This window comes from Tachypleus tridentatus, chromosome 8 (assembly GCF_004210375.1).
Source record: "Tachypleus tridentatus isolate NWPU-2018 chromosome 8, ASM421037v1, whole genome shotgun sequence".
NCBI classification, from domain to species: Eukaryota; Metazoa; Arthropoda; class Merostomata; order Xiphosura; family Limulidae; genus Tachypleus; species Tachypleus tridentatus.
In genome coordinates this window covers 49,942,119-49,961,891 of record NC_134832.1, presented here as the reverse complement: position 1 = coordinate 49,961,891, position 19,773 = coordinate 49,942,119, and the positions used below count along the sequence as shown (strand labels likewise).

General features: G+C 35.7%; 1 protein-coding gene across 4 annotated transcripts in view; it reads left to right on the top strand.

Annotated features, from left to right (window-relative positions):
- The window catches only part of LOC143222375 (protein TANC2-like), a 134,853-nt gene that overhangs the window by 14,428 nt on the left and 100,652 nt on the right, over positions 1–19,773 (top strand). The window contains exons 2-7 of one of the 4 annotated variants that reach the window (XM_076448828.1): positions 544–660; positions 5,313–5,489; positions 7,117–7,266; positions 13,929–14,036; positions 16,178–16,243; positions 16,858–17,067. In XM_076448828.1, the coding sequence (XP_076304943.1) occupies positions 5,333–5,489; positions 7,117–7,266; positions 13,929–14,036; positions 16,178–16,243; positions 16,858–17,067 (691 nt within the window). In that variant the 5' untranslated portion in view covers positions 544–660; positions 5,313–5,332. Of the gene's footprint in view, positions 1–543; positions 661–5,312; positions 5,490–7,116; positions 7,267–13,928; positions 14,037–16,177; positions 16,244–16,269; positions 16,691–16,857; positions 17,068–19,773 lie in introns of those variants that run through there. The other 3 variants (XM_076448827.1, XM_076448829.1, XM_076448830.1) reach the window with 3 other exon arrangements.

Sequence of the window (19,773 nt, the reverse complement as noted above, 5' to 3'; positions counted from 1 at the left end):
GCATGTTAAGGCGTGCGACTCGTAATCCGAGGGTCGCGGGTTCGCGCCCAACATGCTCGTCCTCCCAGCCGTGGGGGCGTTATAATGTCACGGTCAATCCCACTATTCGTTGGTAAAAGAGTAGCCCAAGAGTTGGTGGTGGGTGGTGGTGACTAGCTCCCTTCCCTCTAGTCTTACACTGCTAAATTAGGGACGGCTAGCCCTCGAGTAGCTTTGTGCGAAATTCACAAACAAACAAACAAACAAACCTTATTGGGTGGCGTGCCTTAGTTGTTACAAACACTTCCGCAGTAATTACACATCACATCAGAGCTTGGCAGTATTTCTTTGAAAATACCTGTCATCCTTTGGTTCACGTGACGAGCTACTCTCGAAGTAGAGTAAAAGTGCATCCCTAGCCTGATTAATGAAATAAAGTAGATTTTAATTACATATGTCACGTATGTACTCGGAAATTAAGAATGGTAGACATTTTAAATATTGTAGTTATAATTACGAGTCCTTAAAACAAATAAGAAATCCAGACTGTATTTTTTCTTATAGCAAAGCCACGTCGGGCTCTCTGTTGTGTCCACCCAGGAGACTCTAACTCCTGATTTTAACGTTGTAAATCTGTAGACTTACCGCTGTACCAGCAGGGGACGGAATCTATAGCTACACGTAAGTTGTAGTTCTACAGACCATAGACGGTATATGCTACTCAGGCTGTAGCCGTGAAGAAGATATGTTATCAGTTATTTCAGTTAATAATAAAATTTTAAAAACGTAGAATTATTAAAAACACTTGGAAAAATGGCAGACACAAACATCCAAAGAAGCGATAGTTTTTATTATCATAGACGTGGAGCATTAAGAATATGTGTCTACTAATGTGCAGGGGACATTTAGAGGGTAGGGGTTGAATGACAAAAACAAAAAACCTACTTTTTAAGCAATCCAAGCGTTGTTGTGAGGGTGGAGTGAGGGTGTTTAGATGATACTATAGGAACTGCGAGTTGTTTCTAGTACACATAGGATAAAAGTTTTTGAAAAAAGCCACCTTTATCTAGTTACTGTATCCACCGCGGGGAATCCAACACCGGATTTTAGCGTTGTAAATCCGTAAGCTTACAACTGTTCCAACTGAAGACACAGGCATGGTCAGGTGATTAGGGCGTTTGATTTGCAATCTAAGGGCCGCAGGCTCGAATCTTCATTCTACTAAACATGCTCGTCCTTTCAGTTGTTGGGGCGTTAAATGGAATCTTTTATCCCACTTTATTGTTGGTAAAAGAGTAGTCCAAGAGTTGGCGGTGGGTGGTGATGACTAGTTGTCTTCCCTCTAGCCTTTTACTGTTAAATTAAGGACGGCTAATGCAAATATCCCTCGTGTAGCTTTGCGCGAAATTCGAACCGGGGAATCTTTGATTCACTTCACCTTATAACCATTTTATGATCAAAGGTTAAACAGTAAATTATTGCATATTTAATAACATATGAAAATGACCTTTTTAAATATGAAGACTCAGACGTCTCTGAGTTCTAAAGTTGAAATCCTCATTAAGTTTCAGGTGCGGAATTAGTTGCATTGAGAATTTTTATGAAGAGAGAAAAAAAGGGCAGTTTTGGAGGTATAAGAGTTTGAACCCCCCCCCCCCCTCTGTCCCTGTGCAGGCCTGGCATGGCCAGATGGTTTGTTTGTTTTCAAATTTCGCGCAAAGCTACTCGAGGGCTATCTGCGTTAGCCTTCCTTAATTTAGTAGTGTAAGAATAGAGGAAAGGCAGCTAGTCATCACCACCCACCGCCAACTCTTGGGCTACTCTTTTACTAACGAATAGTGGGATTGAGCATCACGTTATAACGTCCCAACGGCTGAAAGAGCGAACATGTTTAGTGCGACGAGGATTCGAACCCGCGACCCTCAGATTACGAGTAGCACGCCTTAACCCACCTGGCCATGCCGGGCCATTAATTTTGTTTTGTTTGTTGTTAAGCTCAATACACAAAAGAAAATTTGCTGTGTTGGAATCCGGATTTTATAAAACAAAAGACTTACTGCCCAGCATGGCCAAGTGGTTAAGGCATTCGACTCGTAATATGAGGGCCGCGGGTTAGAATCCCCCGTGACACCAAACATGCTCGCCCTTTCAGCCATGGGGGCATTATAATGTTACTAATAGTTCTACTATTAAGATCAGCCCAAGAATTGGCGGTGAGTGGTGATGACTAGCTGCCTTCCCTCTAGTCTTACACTTCTAAATTAGGGACGGCTAGCGCAGATAGCCCTAGTGTAGCTTTGCGCGAAATTCAAAACAAACAAACATTAGGCTTAGTGTGTTTTCAAATATTATATTCTTTGTTCAGTTCCTTAGGGTTTTTTCCAAGAAAAACAGTTTAAAATGGTATTTCAACCACATTACTTCTGTCATATAAACTGCCGACGAAGCGTTTCTTTCAATAACAGAGCTCATCAGGCGCTCTGGGTTATAACAGAAGTAAAGAATGGATGTGAAGCTAATCTATCATTCAGTTAATCGATTGTCACTCAGTTATACTAGGGGGAATTCCACCCCTCATCAGTCACTTTGACAGAGGACAAATCGAATATATAATTCTGGGCTTTGTATAGTGATGGATCGTATATAGTGTTTTATTCACACCGTGGTCAGAACACCGTTTATATAAGCCATTTGTTGTAACAACAATTGTTATTTCGTGAAAACGTCGTCCACCGTGGAAATTGTTTATTTAAAGTGTTTTGAAAGTGGTTATATTATTTTAATTATTGTATTATGTGACATATTCTTCGATTTTGAAACAGTTTTAACTTAAACCAAAGGAAAAAATTCACTTTTGAAGTGAGTAATTTATGTTTATATATTGAGATATATCGGTGATTACAAAAATTGAAAAGACAGTAAGAAAGACACGTGGTTTTATTAAAAACCTATTAATTCACGACAATATTAAATTTTTTATAATAATTACCTTCACATACTAAATTATATATTTCATTTTGCATAACCTGGTTGTAAGGGCCAAAGTTCATATCTCTTCCTCAAATATGTTCGCTTTTTTAGGAGAGAGGACGTTATAACGTGAAGGTAAATCCCACTGTTCGTTGTTAGAGAGTTGCTCAACAGCTGGTGGTGGATGGTGTTAAATATTATTTCAATATTATGGACGGCTTGCACAAATAACCTTCTAGTAGCTTTGCGCGAAATGAACAAAACAAAACAAACAAAAACAGTATTTCGTAAAGAAAAACACATTAGATTTATTTATCATTTGCGTCAAGAACAGAAAAATATATATAAAACTGAAATCGTTTAAATTTTGGACTGAAAGTGAGAAAGTTCTGTTACATTTCTACGTCTTGCACACAGCTGAAAAACTGGTGCTATTTTTGCCTCGTGACATTCATCAACCAGCCAGTCGTAGAGATATCCGAACTATCGTAAAGAGGGACACTTAACGAATGTTCTTATTTTCAACTGGCAAACTTCCTGTTTCCGTGAAGAGGACCAGCTTATCTTATGTTAGCATTTACTTTCTGGTAACAAACGGTCAAACAACTCGAATTAATAACGTTTCAGATTTCTTCAGCGATAGTTACTAACGGACTTTTCACTCAGTCCAAAGAAGACAGAAGGGGATTCTCCATCTAAACTATTTTGCTTTATTGCAGAGCCCAACACAAACGGACCCCTTACCAACTTTGTTTAAAATGTCCCTTAACTGTTACAAGGAATCTTTGTACAGTGACACGTGGCACCCAAGAACATCAGGTTACTGAGCTGAACGTGGCCCAGTTTTTAGCGTGTTGAGCTATAGATCTAAGATCTATATCGATCTAATTTTAACGTCCTATTGCCACAAATAAAATAAAACTAATGATAACAATACTACACGCGTCAGATTACGGGGGCGTGAGTGCGTTATAAGAGTGATAGTCAAACCTCACTGTTCGGCCAGAGGAGAATAGACGAAAAGTTGACTGTGTATGTGAGGGGTTACAATTTATTATTGATTCCACTCTAATATAACATTCAAAATTAGGGATTGCTATAACATATTGGTCCTATCTGTAAATATCTGCTATCACAGATTGGTCCCATGTGTGAATATCTGCCATCACAGATTAGTCCTATGTGTGAATATCTGCTATCACAGATTGGTCTTATGTGTGAATATCTGCTATCACAGATTGGTCCCATGTGTGAATATCTGCTATCACAGATTGGTCCTATGTGTGAATATCTGCTATCACAGATTGGTCTTATGTGTGAATATCTGTTATCACAGATTGGTCCCATGTGGGAATATCTGCTATCACAGATTGGTCCCATGTGTGAATATCTGCTATCACAGATTGGTCCTATGTGTGAATATCTGCTATAACAGATTGGTCCTATGTGTGAATATCTGCTATCACAGATTGGTCTTATGTGTGAATATCTGTTATCACAGATTGGTCTTATGTGTGAATACCTGAAAAATAAACATTTCCTTTCAGCCTGAGAAAGAAACCCAGCTTTAGAAGCAGAAATGAGTTTAGAAACTAAACTTCGATCACTGTCCATGAGGTTTAAAATGGGGGGTGCTTAATATAAAACGAAAAACCACTGTTACTGTAATGTCCCATTTATAAAACTTCATGACCACTTTCTTATAAGTTAACCACGAGACAATGGGTTCTCTTTTTAAAGGCACTTGACTCGCAACCTGAGGGTTGCGGGTTCAAATCCCCGTCACACCAAACATGTTCGCCCTTTCAGCCGTAAGGGCGTTATAAAGTAAAGGTCAATCCCACTATTTGTTGGTAAAAAAGTACCCCAAGTGTTAGCGGTGGGTGGTGATGACTAACTGCTTTCCCTCTAGTCTTACACTGCTAAATTAGGGACGGCTAACGCAGATAGTCCTCGAGTAGCTTTGCGCGAAATTCAAAATAAACCAAACCAATCTTTTAAAGAATATTTTTTCTACTGTGATATTACCGTCTAATTGTTGTTTGTTTGTTTTGACGCATGCGCTTTATCAGAAGTGAAGGCAGCAAGATGTTAAAAGGAAAAAGAAAACAAAACCAGAACCGTTGTCAAAGTAATCTTATTTAAACAAGTGTGACTGAGTATCATTTATGTGATATTTTATCTTTCTTCCTGTACGTTTCAACAAGTTTGATACTTGTGAAAAGTGTTGTCAGTGCTGCATTTCGGTTTTTTTTTGTAATTTACACTAAACGGTGTTTTGGAAACTTTAAAGATATGTTGACGTCGGACACGTTTTTGGTGAACACAGAAATGATTTTTGAGTCTGTCATTTCTTCACGCAGAATCACGAACTGTTCGCAAAATGATGAGAGATTACGATACGAACGTCCTATTTTGTCCATCGTGTAATATGCCCTTTGACAAAGGAAAAAGGAGACCACTAATTGACAGATGTGGTCACGAGAGTTGTTTCACTTGCATCAGCAACACTGAGAGATGTAACGTTTGTGTGAGTAGTGGTAAGTAACGCTTTCTTTGATTGTTTGTTTGTTTTTACATCGAGAGCCTAACAGTTACAGGAATTATAGACTTAAACGAATTTTGATGTAAAATTAAAAATTGTTTTCGACTTTTTAAAGTATGCCACCTAGTGGTGGAGTAGTTTGTATGCAGACTTACACCTCTCGAAACCGGGTTTTGTTACCCGTGTTGAGAAGGGCATAGATAACCCATTGTATCGCCTTGTGCTTAATTTCAAACAAAGAAAAAAACGTAGGTTATTTTGGTTTGTAAATTACATAATAAATTAGTATTTAATGTTAGGAATAGTCAGCATTTATTTGCCGTAAAAATGAGGTTTAGCATAAATTGTTTTACAGGACTTAGGCCTAGTAATGCCATGAATAATAGAGTGAACACAGGGTATAAGTCACGAATGGAAATTCTGATATTTTGTGTTGTATATATATAACATTTTTATTAAGTATACATTTCTTGAATAATTAACCAGTAAAAATATTTTACTTGACATTGGTATCAAAACATACTAGGCCTTTCAGCTGGCAGGCTACAACCAGAAGAGACCGTTTCATTGTACCGGGCATTGGCGTAAAAACATACCTGAATTCTCAGTCTGAGAGATACGTTTAAGTTACAAAAACTATTAAACATTAAATATTATACATTACTCACTTACTTCCCGCAGACGACAACAACATCATTATACCTAAAAGCGTTGTATACCTAAAGTTTAATTTTTTTAAATTTGCTATCAACAAATTTTTGAAGAGAAAGAAGCCATTTCCCCTCAGTATATGGGCAGTGGTATAGCTTTTGTACGATGTAAAACGTTTGAATCTCATTATTCTTGGACACCTCAGACAGTTTTGTTTGTTTTTAGCTTAAAGACATTTGTCAGGAAGATATCCACTTGATACATCACACTTCTTGCTTGAAGTAACATTTAATCAGTTTTTCCAAATAAAATAAATTACCTCAGAGTTGCAACGTGATGGAACGGCTTACCGACCTCCATGTTCTTTGTTTTCTGAACAATTTCTGCTGAAGATGCTTTAACAAACAAGAAGAGACATCTTCTTTGGTTGACACAAATCTCGATAAAGAGACACATTGTGCTTAAGTTTTCCGTTCTACGTGTTGTCGTTCTCAGTGTCACCTTTCCTACATCTTGTCTTCCTTAGTGTCAGTCAGTGTCACTTAGTGACGTCGAGAAAACCCACTTGTAGAGAACCATAAACAGCTGTTTCTACATATATTTTTCAGTGTCAGTTACGTTATATCTTGCATACCTAGATATAAGGATTGCCTGTTCAGCATCCTGTCTTTTTCAATGTCTCTGTCATCTGTTCCACATCTTGTCTTTGTTGTTAGTAATGTCATCTGTTCCACATCTTGTCTTTGTTGTTAGTAATGTCATCTGTTCCACATCTTGTCTTTGTTGTTAGTAATGTTATCTGTTCCACATCTTGTCTTTGTTGTTAGTAATGTCATCTGTTCCACATCTTGTCTTTGTTGTTAGTAATGTCATCTGTTCTATGTCTAACCCTAAGTTTTTTTTTAAACTTTACTATCTTACTTTCCTCACAGTTAAATGTATTCAGTTTTTTTTAACGTTAATTATCTCAGAAGGCTCGATTCTTGGCTGCAATCAGCGTTTGGACAGTCTGTTGACCGCCCGACCTCAATTAAAAACCAATGGCCATTTCCGTACGTACATGCAAGTCAGGAAAGACGGATTCCAAAGTTCAAAAGAGAGGTCAATGGATAACTATGAAAGTAAGTTGAATTACTTATTTACTGGAGGAGGTTGTTTTTAAAATCCTTAAGTCATTGTGGTTGATAAGATTGTAACTGGGGGACATCTAAGTATAAATATGGTTGATAAGGTTGTAATTAGAGAACATCTAAGTATAAATATGGTTGATAAGGTTGTAATTAGAGAACATCTGAGTGTAAAATATGGTTGAAAGGTTGTAATTAGAGAACATCTGAGTGTAAAATATGGTTGAAAGGTTGTAATTAGGGAACATTTGAGTGTAAATATGGTTGATAAGGTTGTAATTATAGAACATCTGAGTGTAAAATATGGTTGAAAGGTTGCAATTAGAGAACATCTGAGTGTAAATATGGTTGAAAGGTTGTAATTAGGGAACATCTGAGTGTAAAATATGGTTGATAAGATTGTAACTGGGGGACATCTAAGTATAAATATGGTTGATAAGGTTGTAATTAGAGAACATCTGAGTGTAAAATATGGTTGAAAGGTTGTAATTAGGGAACATTTGAGTGTAAATATGGTTGATAAGGTTGTAATTATAGAACATCTGAGTGTAAAATATGGTTGAAAGGTTGTAATTAGAGAACATCTGAGTGTAAATATGGTTGAAAGGTTGTAATTAGAGAACATCTGAGTGTAAACATGGTTGAAAGGTTGTAATTAGGGAACATCTGAGTGTAAATATGGTTGATAAGGTTGTAATTAGAGAACATCTGAGTGTAAAATATGGTTGAAAGGTTGTAATTAGAGAACATCTGAGTGTAAAATATGGTTGAAAGGTTGTAATTAGGGAACATCTGAGTGTAAAATATGGCTGATAAGATTGTAACTGGGGGACATCTAAGTATAAATATGGTTGATAAGGTTGTAATTAGAGAACATCTAAGTATAAATATGGTTGATAAGGTTGTAATTAGAGAACATCTAAGTATAAATATGGTTGATAAGGTTGTAATTAGAGAACATCTGAGTGTAAAATATGGTTGAAAGGTTGTAATTAGAGAACATCTGAGTGTAAAATATGGTTGAAAGGTTGTAATTAGGGAACATTGGAGTGTAAATATGGTTGATAAGGTTGTAATTATAGAACATCTGAGTGTAAATATGGTTGATAAGGTTGTAATTATAGAACATCTGAGTGTAAAATATGGTTGAAAGGTTGTAATTAGAGAACATCTGAGTGTAAATATGGTTGAAAGGTTGTAATTAGAGAACATCTGAGTGTAAATATGGTTGAAAGGTTGTAATTAGGGAACATCTGAGTGTAAATATGGTTGATAAGATTGTAACTGGGGGACATCTGAGTGTAAATATGGTTGAAAGGTTGTAATTAGGGAACATCTGAGTGTAAATATGGTTGATAAGATTGAAACTGGGGGACATCTAAGTATAAATATGGTTGATAAGGTTGTAATTAGAGAACATCTGAGTGTAAAATATGGTTGAAAGGTTGTAATTAGAGAACATCTGAGTGTAAAATATGGTTGAAAGGTTGTAATTAGAGAACATCTGAGTGTAAATATGGTTGAAAGGTTGTAATTAGAGAACATCTGAGTGTAAAATATGGCTGATAAGATTGTAACTGGGGGACATCTAAGTATAAATATGGTTGATAAGGTTGTAATTAGAGAACATCTGAGTGTAAAATATGGTTGAAAGGTTGTAATTAGAGAACATCTGAGTGTAAAATATGGTTGAAAGGTTGTAATTAGGGAACATTTGAGTGTAAATATGGTTGATAAGGTTGTAATTATAGAACATCTGAGTGTAAAATATGGTTGAAAGGTTGTAATTAGAGAACATCTGAGTGTAAATATGGTTGAAAGGTTGTAATTAGGGAACATCTGAGTGTAAATATGGTTGATAAGATTGTAACTGGGGGACATCTAAGTATAAATATGGTTGATAAGGTTGTAATTATAGAACATCTGAGTGTAAAATATGGTTGAAAGGTTGTAATTAGGGAACATTTGAGTGTAAATATGGTTGATAAGGTTGTAATTATAGAACATCTGAGTGTAAAATATGGTTGAAAGGTTGTAATTAGAGAACATCTGAGTGTAAATATGGTTGAAAGGTTGTAATTAGGGAACATCTGAGTGTAAAATATGGTTGATAAGATTGTAACTGGGGGACATCTAAGTATAAATATGGTTGATAAGGTTGTAATTAGAGAACATCTGAGTGTAAAATATGGTTGAAAGGTTGTAATTAGGGAACATTTGAGTGTAAATATGGTTGATAAGGTTGTAATTATAGAACATCTGAGTGTAAAATATGGTTGAAAGGTTGTAATTAGAGAACATCTGAGTGTAAATATGGTTGAAAGATTGTAATTAGAGAACATCTGAGTGTAAATATGGTTGAAAGGTTGTAATTAGGGAACATCTGAGTGTAAATATGGTTGATAAGATTGTAATTAGAGAACATCCGAGTGTAAATATGGTTGAAAGGTTGTAATTAGGGAACATTTGAGTGTAAATATGGTTGATAAGGTTGTAATTATAGAACATCTGAGTGTAAAATATGGTTGAAAGGTTGTAATTAGAGAACATCTGAGTGTAAATATGGTTGAAAGGTTGTAATTAGAGAACATCTGAGTGTAAATATGGTTGAAAGGTTGTAATTAGGGAATATCTGAGTGTAAATATGGTTGATAAGATTGTAACTGGGGGACATCTGAGTGTAAATATGGTTGAAAGGTTGTAATTAGGGAACATCTGAGTGTAAATATGGTTGATAAGATTGTAACTGGGGGACATCTAAGTATAAATATGGTTGATAAGGTTGTAATTAGAGAACATCTGAGTGTAAAATATGGTTGAAAGGTTGTAATTAGAGAACATCTGAGTGTAAAATATGGTTGAAAGGTTGTAATTAGGGAACATCTGAGTGTAAAATATGGCTGATAAGATTGTAACTGGGGGACATCTAAGTATAAATATGGTTGATAAGGTTGTAATTAGAGAACATCTAAGTATAAATATGGTTGATAAGGTTGTAATTAGAGAACATCTAAGTATAAATATGGTTGATAAGGTTGTAATTAGAGAACATCTGAGTGTAAAATATGGTTGAAAGGTTGTAATTAGAGAACATCTGAGTGTAAAATATGGTTGAAAGGTTGTAATTAGGGAACATTGGAGTGTAAATATGGTTGATAAGGTTGTAATTATAGAACATCTGAGTGTAAATATGGTTGATAAGGTTGTAATTATAGAACATCTGAGTGTAAAATATGGTTGAAAGGTTGTAATTAGAGAACATCTGAGTGTAAATATGGTTGAAAGGTTGTAATTAGAGAACATCTGAGTGTAAATATGGTTGAAAGGTTGTAATTAGGGAACATCTGAGTGTAAATATGGTTGATAAGATTGTAACTGGGGGACATCTGAGTGTAAATATGGTTGAAAGGTTGTAATTAGGGAACATCTGAGTGTAAATATGGTTGATAAGATTGAAACTGGGGGACATCTAAGTATAAATATGGTTGATAAGGTTGTAATTAGAGAACATCTGAGTGTAAAATATGGTTGAAAGGTTGTAATTAGAGAACATCTGAGTGTAAAATATGGTTGAAAGGTTGTAATTAGAGAACATCTGAGTGTAAATATGGTTGAAAGGTTGTAATTAGAGAACATCTGAGTGTAAAATATGGCTGATAAGATTGTAACTGGGGGACATCTAAGTATAAATATGGTTGATAAGGTTGTAATTAGAGAACATCTGAGTGTAAAATATGGTTGAAAGGTTGTAATTAGAGAACATCTGAGTGTAAAATATGGTTGAAAGGTTGTAATTAGGGAACATTTGAGTGTAAATATGGTTGATAAGGTTGTAATTATAGAACATCTGAGTGTAAAATATGGTTGAAAGGTTGTAATTAGAGAACATCTGAGTGTAAATATGGTTGAAAGGTTGTAATTAGGGAACATCTGAGTGTAAATATGGTTGATAAGATTGTAACTGGGGGACATCTAAGTATAAATATGGTTGATAAGGTTGTAATTATAGAACATCTGAGTGTAAAATATGGTTGAAAGATTGTAATTAGAGAACATCTGAGTGTAAATATGGTTGAAAGGTTGTAATTAGAGAACATCTGAGTGTAAAATATGGCTGATAAGGTTGTAATTAGGGAACATTTGAGTGTAAATATGGTTGATAAGGTTGTAACTAGAGAACATCTGAGTATAAAATATGGTTGAAAGGTTGTAATTAGGGAACATCTGAGTGTAAATATGGTTGAAAGGTTGTAATTAGAGAACATCTGAGTGTAAAATATGGTTGAAAGGTTGTAATTAGAGAACATCTGAGTATAAAATATGGTTGAAAGGTTGTAATTAGAGAACATCTGAGTGTAAAATATGGCTGATAAGGTTGTAATTAGAGAACATCTGAGTGTAAAATATGGCTGATAAGGTTGTAATTAGGGAACATTTGAGTGTAAATATGGCTGATAAGGTTGTAATTAGAGAACATCTGAGTGTAAATATGGTTGAAAGGTTGTAATTAGGGAACATCTGAGTGTAAATATGGTTGATAAGATTGTAATTAGAGAACATCTGAGTGTAAAATATGGCTGCTAAGGTTGTAATTAGAGAACATCTGACCTTGATTACCTACTTCCTGTCTTGTGCCTGTCTGGGCTGTTTACTGGCCACGTGGTTACAAACTTCCTATTTTATGTCTCTCTGTAAGAAGTTTCCACGAATTTCGGAGATTCTAGGGTGTGTACCGGAGAGAGAGTCTTAAAAATCCTTATTTATCCCATTTTACTTGTTGAAACTGGCAAATATTGTCCATGCACGTATTCCCCGTCAAGTGTGTTTGTGTGTTTTCTTATAGCAAAGCCACATTAGACTATCTGCTGAGCCCACCGAGGGGAATCGAACCCCTGATTTTAGCGTTGCAAATCCGTAGACTTACCGCTACACTAGCTGGGGGCGCCCCGTCAAGCCAACTGTCTAAATTCTGGACTTGAAGTTGGTACCTTTACCTTTATTAATATGAGTAAAGCGAAGAAAAATGTTTTCACAAATAAGACATCCAAACTACTGGAAGATCGCACATGTTCTATGACTGGAATTCGAACCCACGAATAGAAGATTACAAGTGTAACGCCCAAACTACCAGGCGATGCAAGGCCATATTAGTGTAGTAATTAAAAAAACAAAACAAAAAAAAACACAAACTTTTAATAATAATGTTTAAGAATTTTCACTTATTTTGTTAGACCTCCAGTGGCGCAGTGGTATGTCGATGGACTTATACTGCTATAAACAGGGTTTCGACACCCCTAATTGGAGAAACACCGATAACCTTTTGTGTAACTTTGTGCGTAATAACACCACAACAACAAAGCAGGTCGAATGCCCGTTACACCAAACATTCTCGCCTTTTGAGCCGTGGGGGCGTTATAATTTCGGTCCATCCCACTACTCGTTGGTAAAAAAGGTAGCTCAAGAGTTAGCGGTGGCTGGTGATGACTAGCTGCCTTCCCTCTAGTGTTATACTGCTAAATTATGGATGACTAACGCAGATAGCCCTCGTGTAGCTTTGCGCAAAATTCGAAAACGAAGAAACAGCAGCAAACTGTCATTTTGCGCAGTAGAATTATTTTGAAAATTTCAAATTCTCGGTTGAAGCTTTGCATCTACGCTATGATTAACCGAGATAATTTTAACATTTGTTTTAGCACAGTATTATAACCGTTTTTATCGAATTTAGTCTTCTTTGTAAACTTATTTGTATAACTTAAGAGTTTATTGAATTTAACCGTCAAATGCTATGTACTTTTCCCCCACTGTGTATCTAGTGCTGCCATCTATACGGGAGATATTGAATCAACAAAATCCAGAAATTAAACAACAAAGAACAATTGTTGAGTTCATTAGTAACACAGCAAGAGTGGCTAAATCATCTCTACAATTTCCTGTAGTTACCGCCAAATCTTAAGTGATGAACTTTACTAAATTAATTAGCGGTTTAATACAAGATGTATCCAGTTGCTACTGACGTCAGCACTTGGAAAAAGTGCCCATAAAACCAACTGACGCAGAACGCTTCAATTTTCCAGGTCACATTTTACTCGTGTGGAATTATTCTTGCTGCTAGGTTCCTGCCCTCTTTCATAGACCACAATAATAGGTCATCCCGTTTTTGGTCCTTTTGAGTTTTGTTGCTGTTGGTATAACCCGATGAAAAAATTTGGAATTCACATAATGTGTCTACGTTCATGTTTGTTTATTTGTTGTTGTTTTTTATCTTTTGTTGTACTAAAATTTTGACAAAACACTTAATGAGTACTTTATAAGTGCTAAATATTTGCATAGTTTATTATATATTTATTCAGACTTTATCTATATTGACGTCATCATTTCTTCTCATTACTGGCGATATTCAAATCGTTTCGAGACCAATTAAAATTCACGAAAAATCCAGACGAGTGCAAAAAGAATTGATTGCCTTGTGTGGTTTTGTAGCGATCCCCTGGTGTTGTTTTTCTTTTGTAAGTTTATTTATTAATTAAGCTTCAAAATTCAAAAGTATAGGTACATGTTGATGTTTTATCCCACGTTCAATAAAACAGCGTGTTAAAATTTGTTGTTGTTGTTGTTTAATATTTACCGTTTGTTATTTTACTTTTATCTTGGTAAAGTTCCAACAAAGTTATCACGCAGTCCTGGGTTTTCCCATCTCCAGGGGCAACAGTGTCGTCACCTACGACCAAACACCATTAATATTGACAGCCAGGATGATTTATCAGGTGAAGTATATTTAAAAAAATATGTATAAATACATATATATAATTTAATTTTAAGTTTAATAATTTCGATAAACGTGAACAACTAAAACCAATTATATTGAAACTCAGTGTAAAAATTGTCCGTAGACTGAGAATTTTTAACCCTTTACCTACAGCATGCCACGGATCTCCTAATAGTATAGCGATAAGTTTTTAAACTTATAACAAGACAAAAGTAATGAGAAAAGCACATAAAGCCCATTGAATAGCTTAGTGCTTAACACAAAACCAGTCAACCAGCAATACTTGTACTATATACTTTGACTGGATGTGGCCTTTTGAATAGAATGGTAAAAACTGTCTCTCACTGCTGAAAATACGGATTGGGTTCCGCAAGAACACATTTCAAACCTCGCACCCTTCGAACTGCACCCTGGAACATTAGGCACGATATAATTTTTATAATACAATTTTTATCCTCTAAATCTGTCTTACTTTTTTTAGAAAAAATCTCCGATTATTTATGTGAAGTTCCTATGACGAGGAACTTATTTTTAAAAGTTAATTTAATCTTAAATTCGCGAATTAACCAGGATTAGGATGTCATATTTGGATTAGGAATTCCTTTTCAGGTAAACCAAACGTCACTAACCTTTTTCACTGATGGATTATCCACCATTTTTCATCCTTCTTTCTTTGATCATTATGTTCAATAATTTGATAAAAATCAACCGTGTTTTCCAAATGTAAAATGAAAAGATGGTTTGGTTTGAATTTCACGTAAAGAAGCTACAAGAGGAATATCTGCGATAGCCATCCCTAATTTAGCAGTGTAAGACTAGAGAGAAGGCAGCTAGTCATCACTACCCACCGCCAACTCTTGGGCTACTCTTTTACCAATGAATAGTGGGATTGGTCGTTACATATAACGCTCCCACGGTTGAAAGGCCGAGCATGTTTGGTGTGACGTGAATTCGAACCCGCGACCCTCGGATTACGAGTCGAGTGCCTTAATCACCTGGCCATGCTGTGCCAAAAAGATGGGTCCAAGTGCAATAAATACAGTCAATACGAACGTGACTAGTTGTTGGCAATAAATACAGTCGATATGAACGTGACTAGTTGTTGATGAATTCATGTTTATACTTATTCATTATCCCTTTACAGTTTGTTCAAATGTTTCTGGCTAACTATACACTGAAAATATTAACTGATTCTTATCAAAATAGATAACCTTTGACAACCCGTTTGCAAGATGTGGCCGAAATTAATTTCAATCTTTCTTTGTGCTGAACGGTACAATAATCAAAAGTAAAAAAAGAAAAGAAAAAAGTTTGTAGTATCCGATGATTTAAAAATTTATCACCCTTATGTCGTCTCCTAGTGGCTTCTAACACTAAAAACTAGATTTTGATAAACGTAATGTACACAGCACAAATAGCCCATTGTGTAGTTTTGTGCTTAAAAACAATAAAACAAAGCTTCTAAACGTATTGGAAATAACACATTGAATATTTTATCAAAAACAAAAAGCCCGGCATGGCTAGGTGGGTTAAGGCGTTCGAGTCATAATCCAAGGGTCGCGGGTTCGAATCCTCGTCGCACTAAACATGTTCGCCCTTTCAGCCGTGTGTACGTTATATAGTGACACTCAATCCCACTATTCGTTGGTAAAAGAGTAGCCCATGAGTTGACGGTGGATGGTGATGACTAGCTGCCTTCCCTCTAGTCTTACACTGCTAAATCAGGAACAGCTATTGCAGATAGCTCTCGTAGCCCTCGTGTACCTTTGCGCGAAATTTATTAAACAAACTAAACGTATTACATGGCCAGTTAGTGACAAAGTAAATGTATTACGTAGCGACAGATCACAAATACTCGAAAGAATGTTATGAAACCTCTGTTGTTTATAACTTGTTTATATAAGTTTGAAAATAACTTTGATATAAATACTGGGTATTTTGTACTTCATTATGAAAAGATCATACTGCAAGGTGTGGTATTTGGTCGGAGTAGCCCCACCACTTCCGTTGAAGAAAAAAACATTTTTCACCATTTTTCTTTAATTCATTGTGAAAACACTTCATCATGAAGAATAACCCTTTCTATTCAGTAAGAATCAGTTATGTTGTTTGAAATGTTATTCTTTTATCTATTCGCAGAGTTGGCAACAGTAAATCATTGGTCACAGATCCTGATTCGAAAAGTCCGTTCATTGTGGGATATAGGTAAAAATCGGATGGTCTGCGCATGTATAGATGCATTTGATATTTTCGTCTTTAGTGACTATGTCTTAAAGATAATGCTTGATATGTTTAGTTCTAATCCTACATTATTAGATTTACTACGAATTTCGGATACTAACCAACAAGATGGTGATTTAGAAGAAGGGGCGTGGCAGTAATGCCACCTGATTGGTCTAGATAAATAGTGACAGCATGACTTGATTAATGCTTGCACGAATAAGACAGGTGTGCACGAGGAGTGAGTGTAAGAACGTCCATTTCAATACGTCTGAGCAAACACGATCAAGTTAATAAGTTTCATGTTAATGTTACCAGAATTTGTGGCAGAGATATTTTATTTGAACTTCTTGTTTTCTCACAGTTTGATTATAATTGTCCGATACTTTGTACCATGAGCTTGGCACACATAACATGTTCAAAGTCTTCTAGGTAGTTTCTTTTCTTCTTACGATTCTGTGTCATGATGCACAGAAAGCATGTTGTAATGTACACGTTATATTAACATCTGTCTCGGAACTATTTTTATTTTTCTTTATCCCACATTTCTGATCGATTATGATCAATTAGTTTAATGTGATTTATTAATTTCTTGAAAGATTACCAACGTCCTCATTCTGAAGACAAAGGAAAGAAAAATGGCTTCTACGCCCGCCTTGGGGTGCTCCTGGGTGGCAAGGGTCAAGAATCTCCTAGAATGTCATCTCTACAACCTGACTTAACCCACTTGATTACTGAGGACACTTATGCCAATGTGGTTAGTAGTGAAGCGCACATAACACGATCTGCCAACACTGTTCCTGCCACAAGTAAGTCTTAGTTACAATTAGATTAGGTTTGAGCATATGTTTTAACAAACGAGGACAACCGCACCTGTCGCAAGCTGGTACTTTATCAAAAGCACGAGTCTGGTTTCCCATTTTACGCTAGAAATTAAAGATATATTTGAATGCATACTCCTTCTGTTGTATAGAGCGACTGTACCTTTCACAAACTTTGCACTTTATCGAGAGGCCCGGCATGGCCAAGCGCGATAAGGCGTGCGACTCACAATCTGAGGGTCGCGGGTTCAAATCCCCGTCGCGCCAAACATGCTCGCCCTTTCAGCCGTGGGGGCGTTATAATGTGACGATCAATCCCACTATTCGTTGGTAAAAGAGTAGCCCAAGAGTTGGCGGTGGGTGGTGATGACTAGCTGCCTTCCCTCTAGTCTTACACTACTAAATTAGGGACGGCTAGCACAGATAGTCCTCGAGTAGCTTTGTGCGAAATTCAAAAAAACAATCATGCATCATTGTTTTGCGCCCCCGCTAGTACAGCGGTATGTCTCCGGATTTACAACACTAAAATCAGGGGTTCGATTCCCCTCGGTGGGCGGAGCAGATAGCCCTTTGTGGCTTTGCTTGTCGAAAAAGAACAACACACTTTATCGAGAACATTTAAATGCTAGAAATTAAAGTTTCGTTTTAATATATTTTTTCCTCTGACCCAGACTGAACCACTGTGTAGATTTTTTGTGCTTGGCTTGTAAGAGAAGAAAACTGTTGATTGTTAATAAAACAGCTAACAAACAGACTAACATTAACTGTTTACGTAATCAGTGACGTCACATTACCTTCTTACTTATCAAATATAACAGAGTGTGTATACGTTTTATTACAATGGACACATTATGTACAAACAATTTTTGAATGAAATAAAAAATACTATCATGATATTATTATGTACCCACAGTGTATGTATTAAATCGAGATGTTACAATTTCGTGAATACACTACACACCCACAAATGTTGTATTAAATAACATTACCTAACGTCATGGGTACTTGTGTTCCTACAGTTCAATGTACGATGTTTTATTTTTATTTCTGTCTATGCTCTACAGGTTTTACGTTGCCATGGGTACATTATTTTTTATGTGATATAACATATACAACCTTTCGATACTAATTATGTTATTTCTTATCTAAGATAACGTATATAAACTCTCTATACTAATTGTGTTATTTTTTATGTGATATAACATATACAACCTTTCGATACTAATTATGTTATTTCTTATCTAAGATAACGTATATAAATTCTCTATACTAATTGTGTTATTTTTTTATGTGATATAACACATACAACCTTTCGATGTTATTGTTCTGATTATCTTGTTTTTCAGTTGAGATAATATATGTAACTTTTGCTGCTAATTGTTTTAATTACACTATTATTTTTTCATCATTAAGTCTTGACTGTTTCCCGTAATGTTATAAATATTTGATAGGAGAAACAGTGACTTGTTTCCAAGCTCAGGAAGAAGAGTGGTTTGTTTTCAAGGTCCACCTGGGTGATTATATTGTTGTTTTGAAATGTTAGTAAGGTTTTTGGTGATTATAATGAAGTTTTGTGTAGGTTTTATATCCTCGAAATCGCTAAAAACCGGTTTTCGATACCCACAATGGGTACAGCATATTGTGTTTGTGCTAAACTACAAACAAAAGTTTTTGAGAGCACTTTATGAATCAACACTTCTCTAGCAGTACTTAAGTTTTCCTTTATTCTAAATCAAAATTTGGAGTCCTGGCTCTCTGTCTGTGTCGCATTTTCTAGTTGACATAGATACAAGATTTTAACAGGTAATCTCAAGCATCTTATAGCAACTCACCTGCAAGCACCATTTATGGTATGGTTGTATTATTTACGACGTAAGGGGGTGGTGGTGATTAGGTATGGACAAATATTTCAGTGGCTCGTGATTCATCTGGCTATCAGAGACGTACACATTATATGACAAGTTTTTACGTAGCTGGATAGGTTTTTCATCCGAGTAGATCATCCACGGGGATCTAACCTCTTTAAATAGCATTAAATCTCGGTCTAGTAAACAAACAAACTGTTTCTATATAACAGTTTTCGTTTGTTATACGTTAATTGGTTTCTGATATGGGCTGTTTCATGAGTGACTCACATAACGTGGGACTCCCTTCCACGGGGAGAAATTCGTATCTTAATATCATGACCTTCACAAGGGGGTCTCACGAAGCATTGATTTAAAGCTTGTTCGAGGTCTCTCTTTTTCTGTTTTACATGTTTTGAAAATGTTGTAAGTTTCTGTTACACTAGTGGGTATCAAGTGTGTCTAACATACTCGCGTGTGGCTTGGAAGATTTTTTTTTTCGTAAGTTTCTAGTATCCTCAGAAAAATTCACCAGGTGTGGAACAAATGCTCTTCCCATTTTCAACCATAAATCTTACAAACGTCAGATTCTTTAAGGTCATATAAAAAAATCTAACAAAGTACATTTCTTTGAAATTCAAACACCTAATCTATTATATGTATTGGATATCGCACCAGATTCAACATGAAAATATTAATATAGGATTAAACACTATAGCACACATATTACTCCAGTTTTAAGTTAAAATATTAATATAGGACTAAACACTATAGCATACATATTACTCCGGTTTTAAGTTAAAATACTAATATAGGACTAAACACTAAAGCTTGCATGTTACACCTGTTT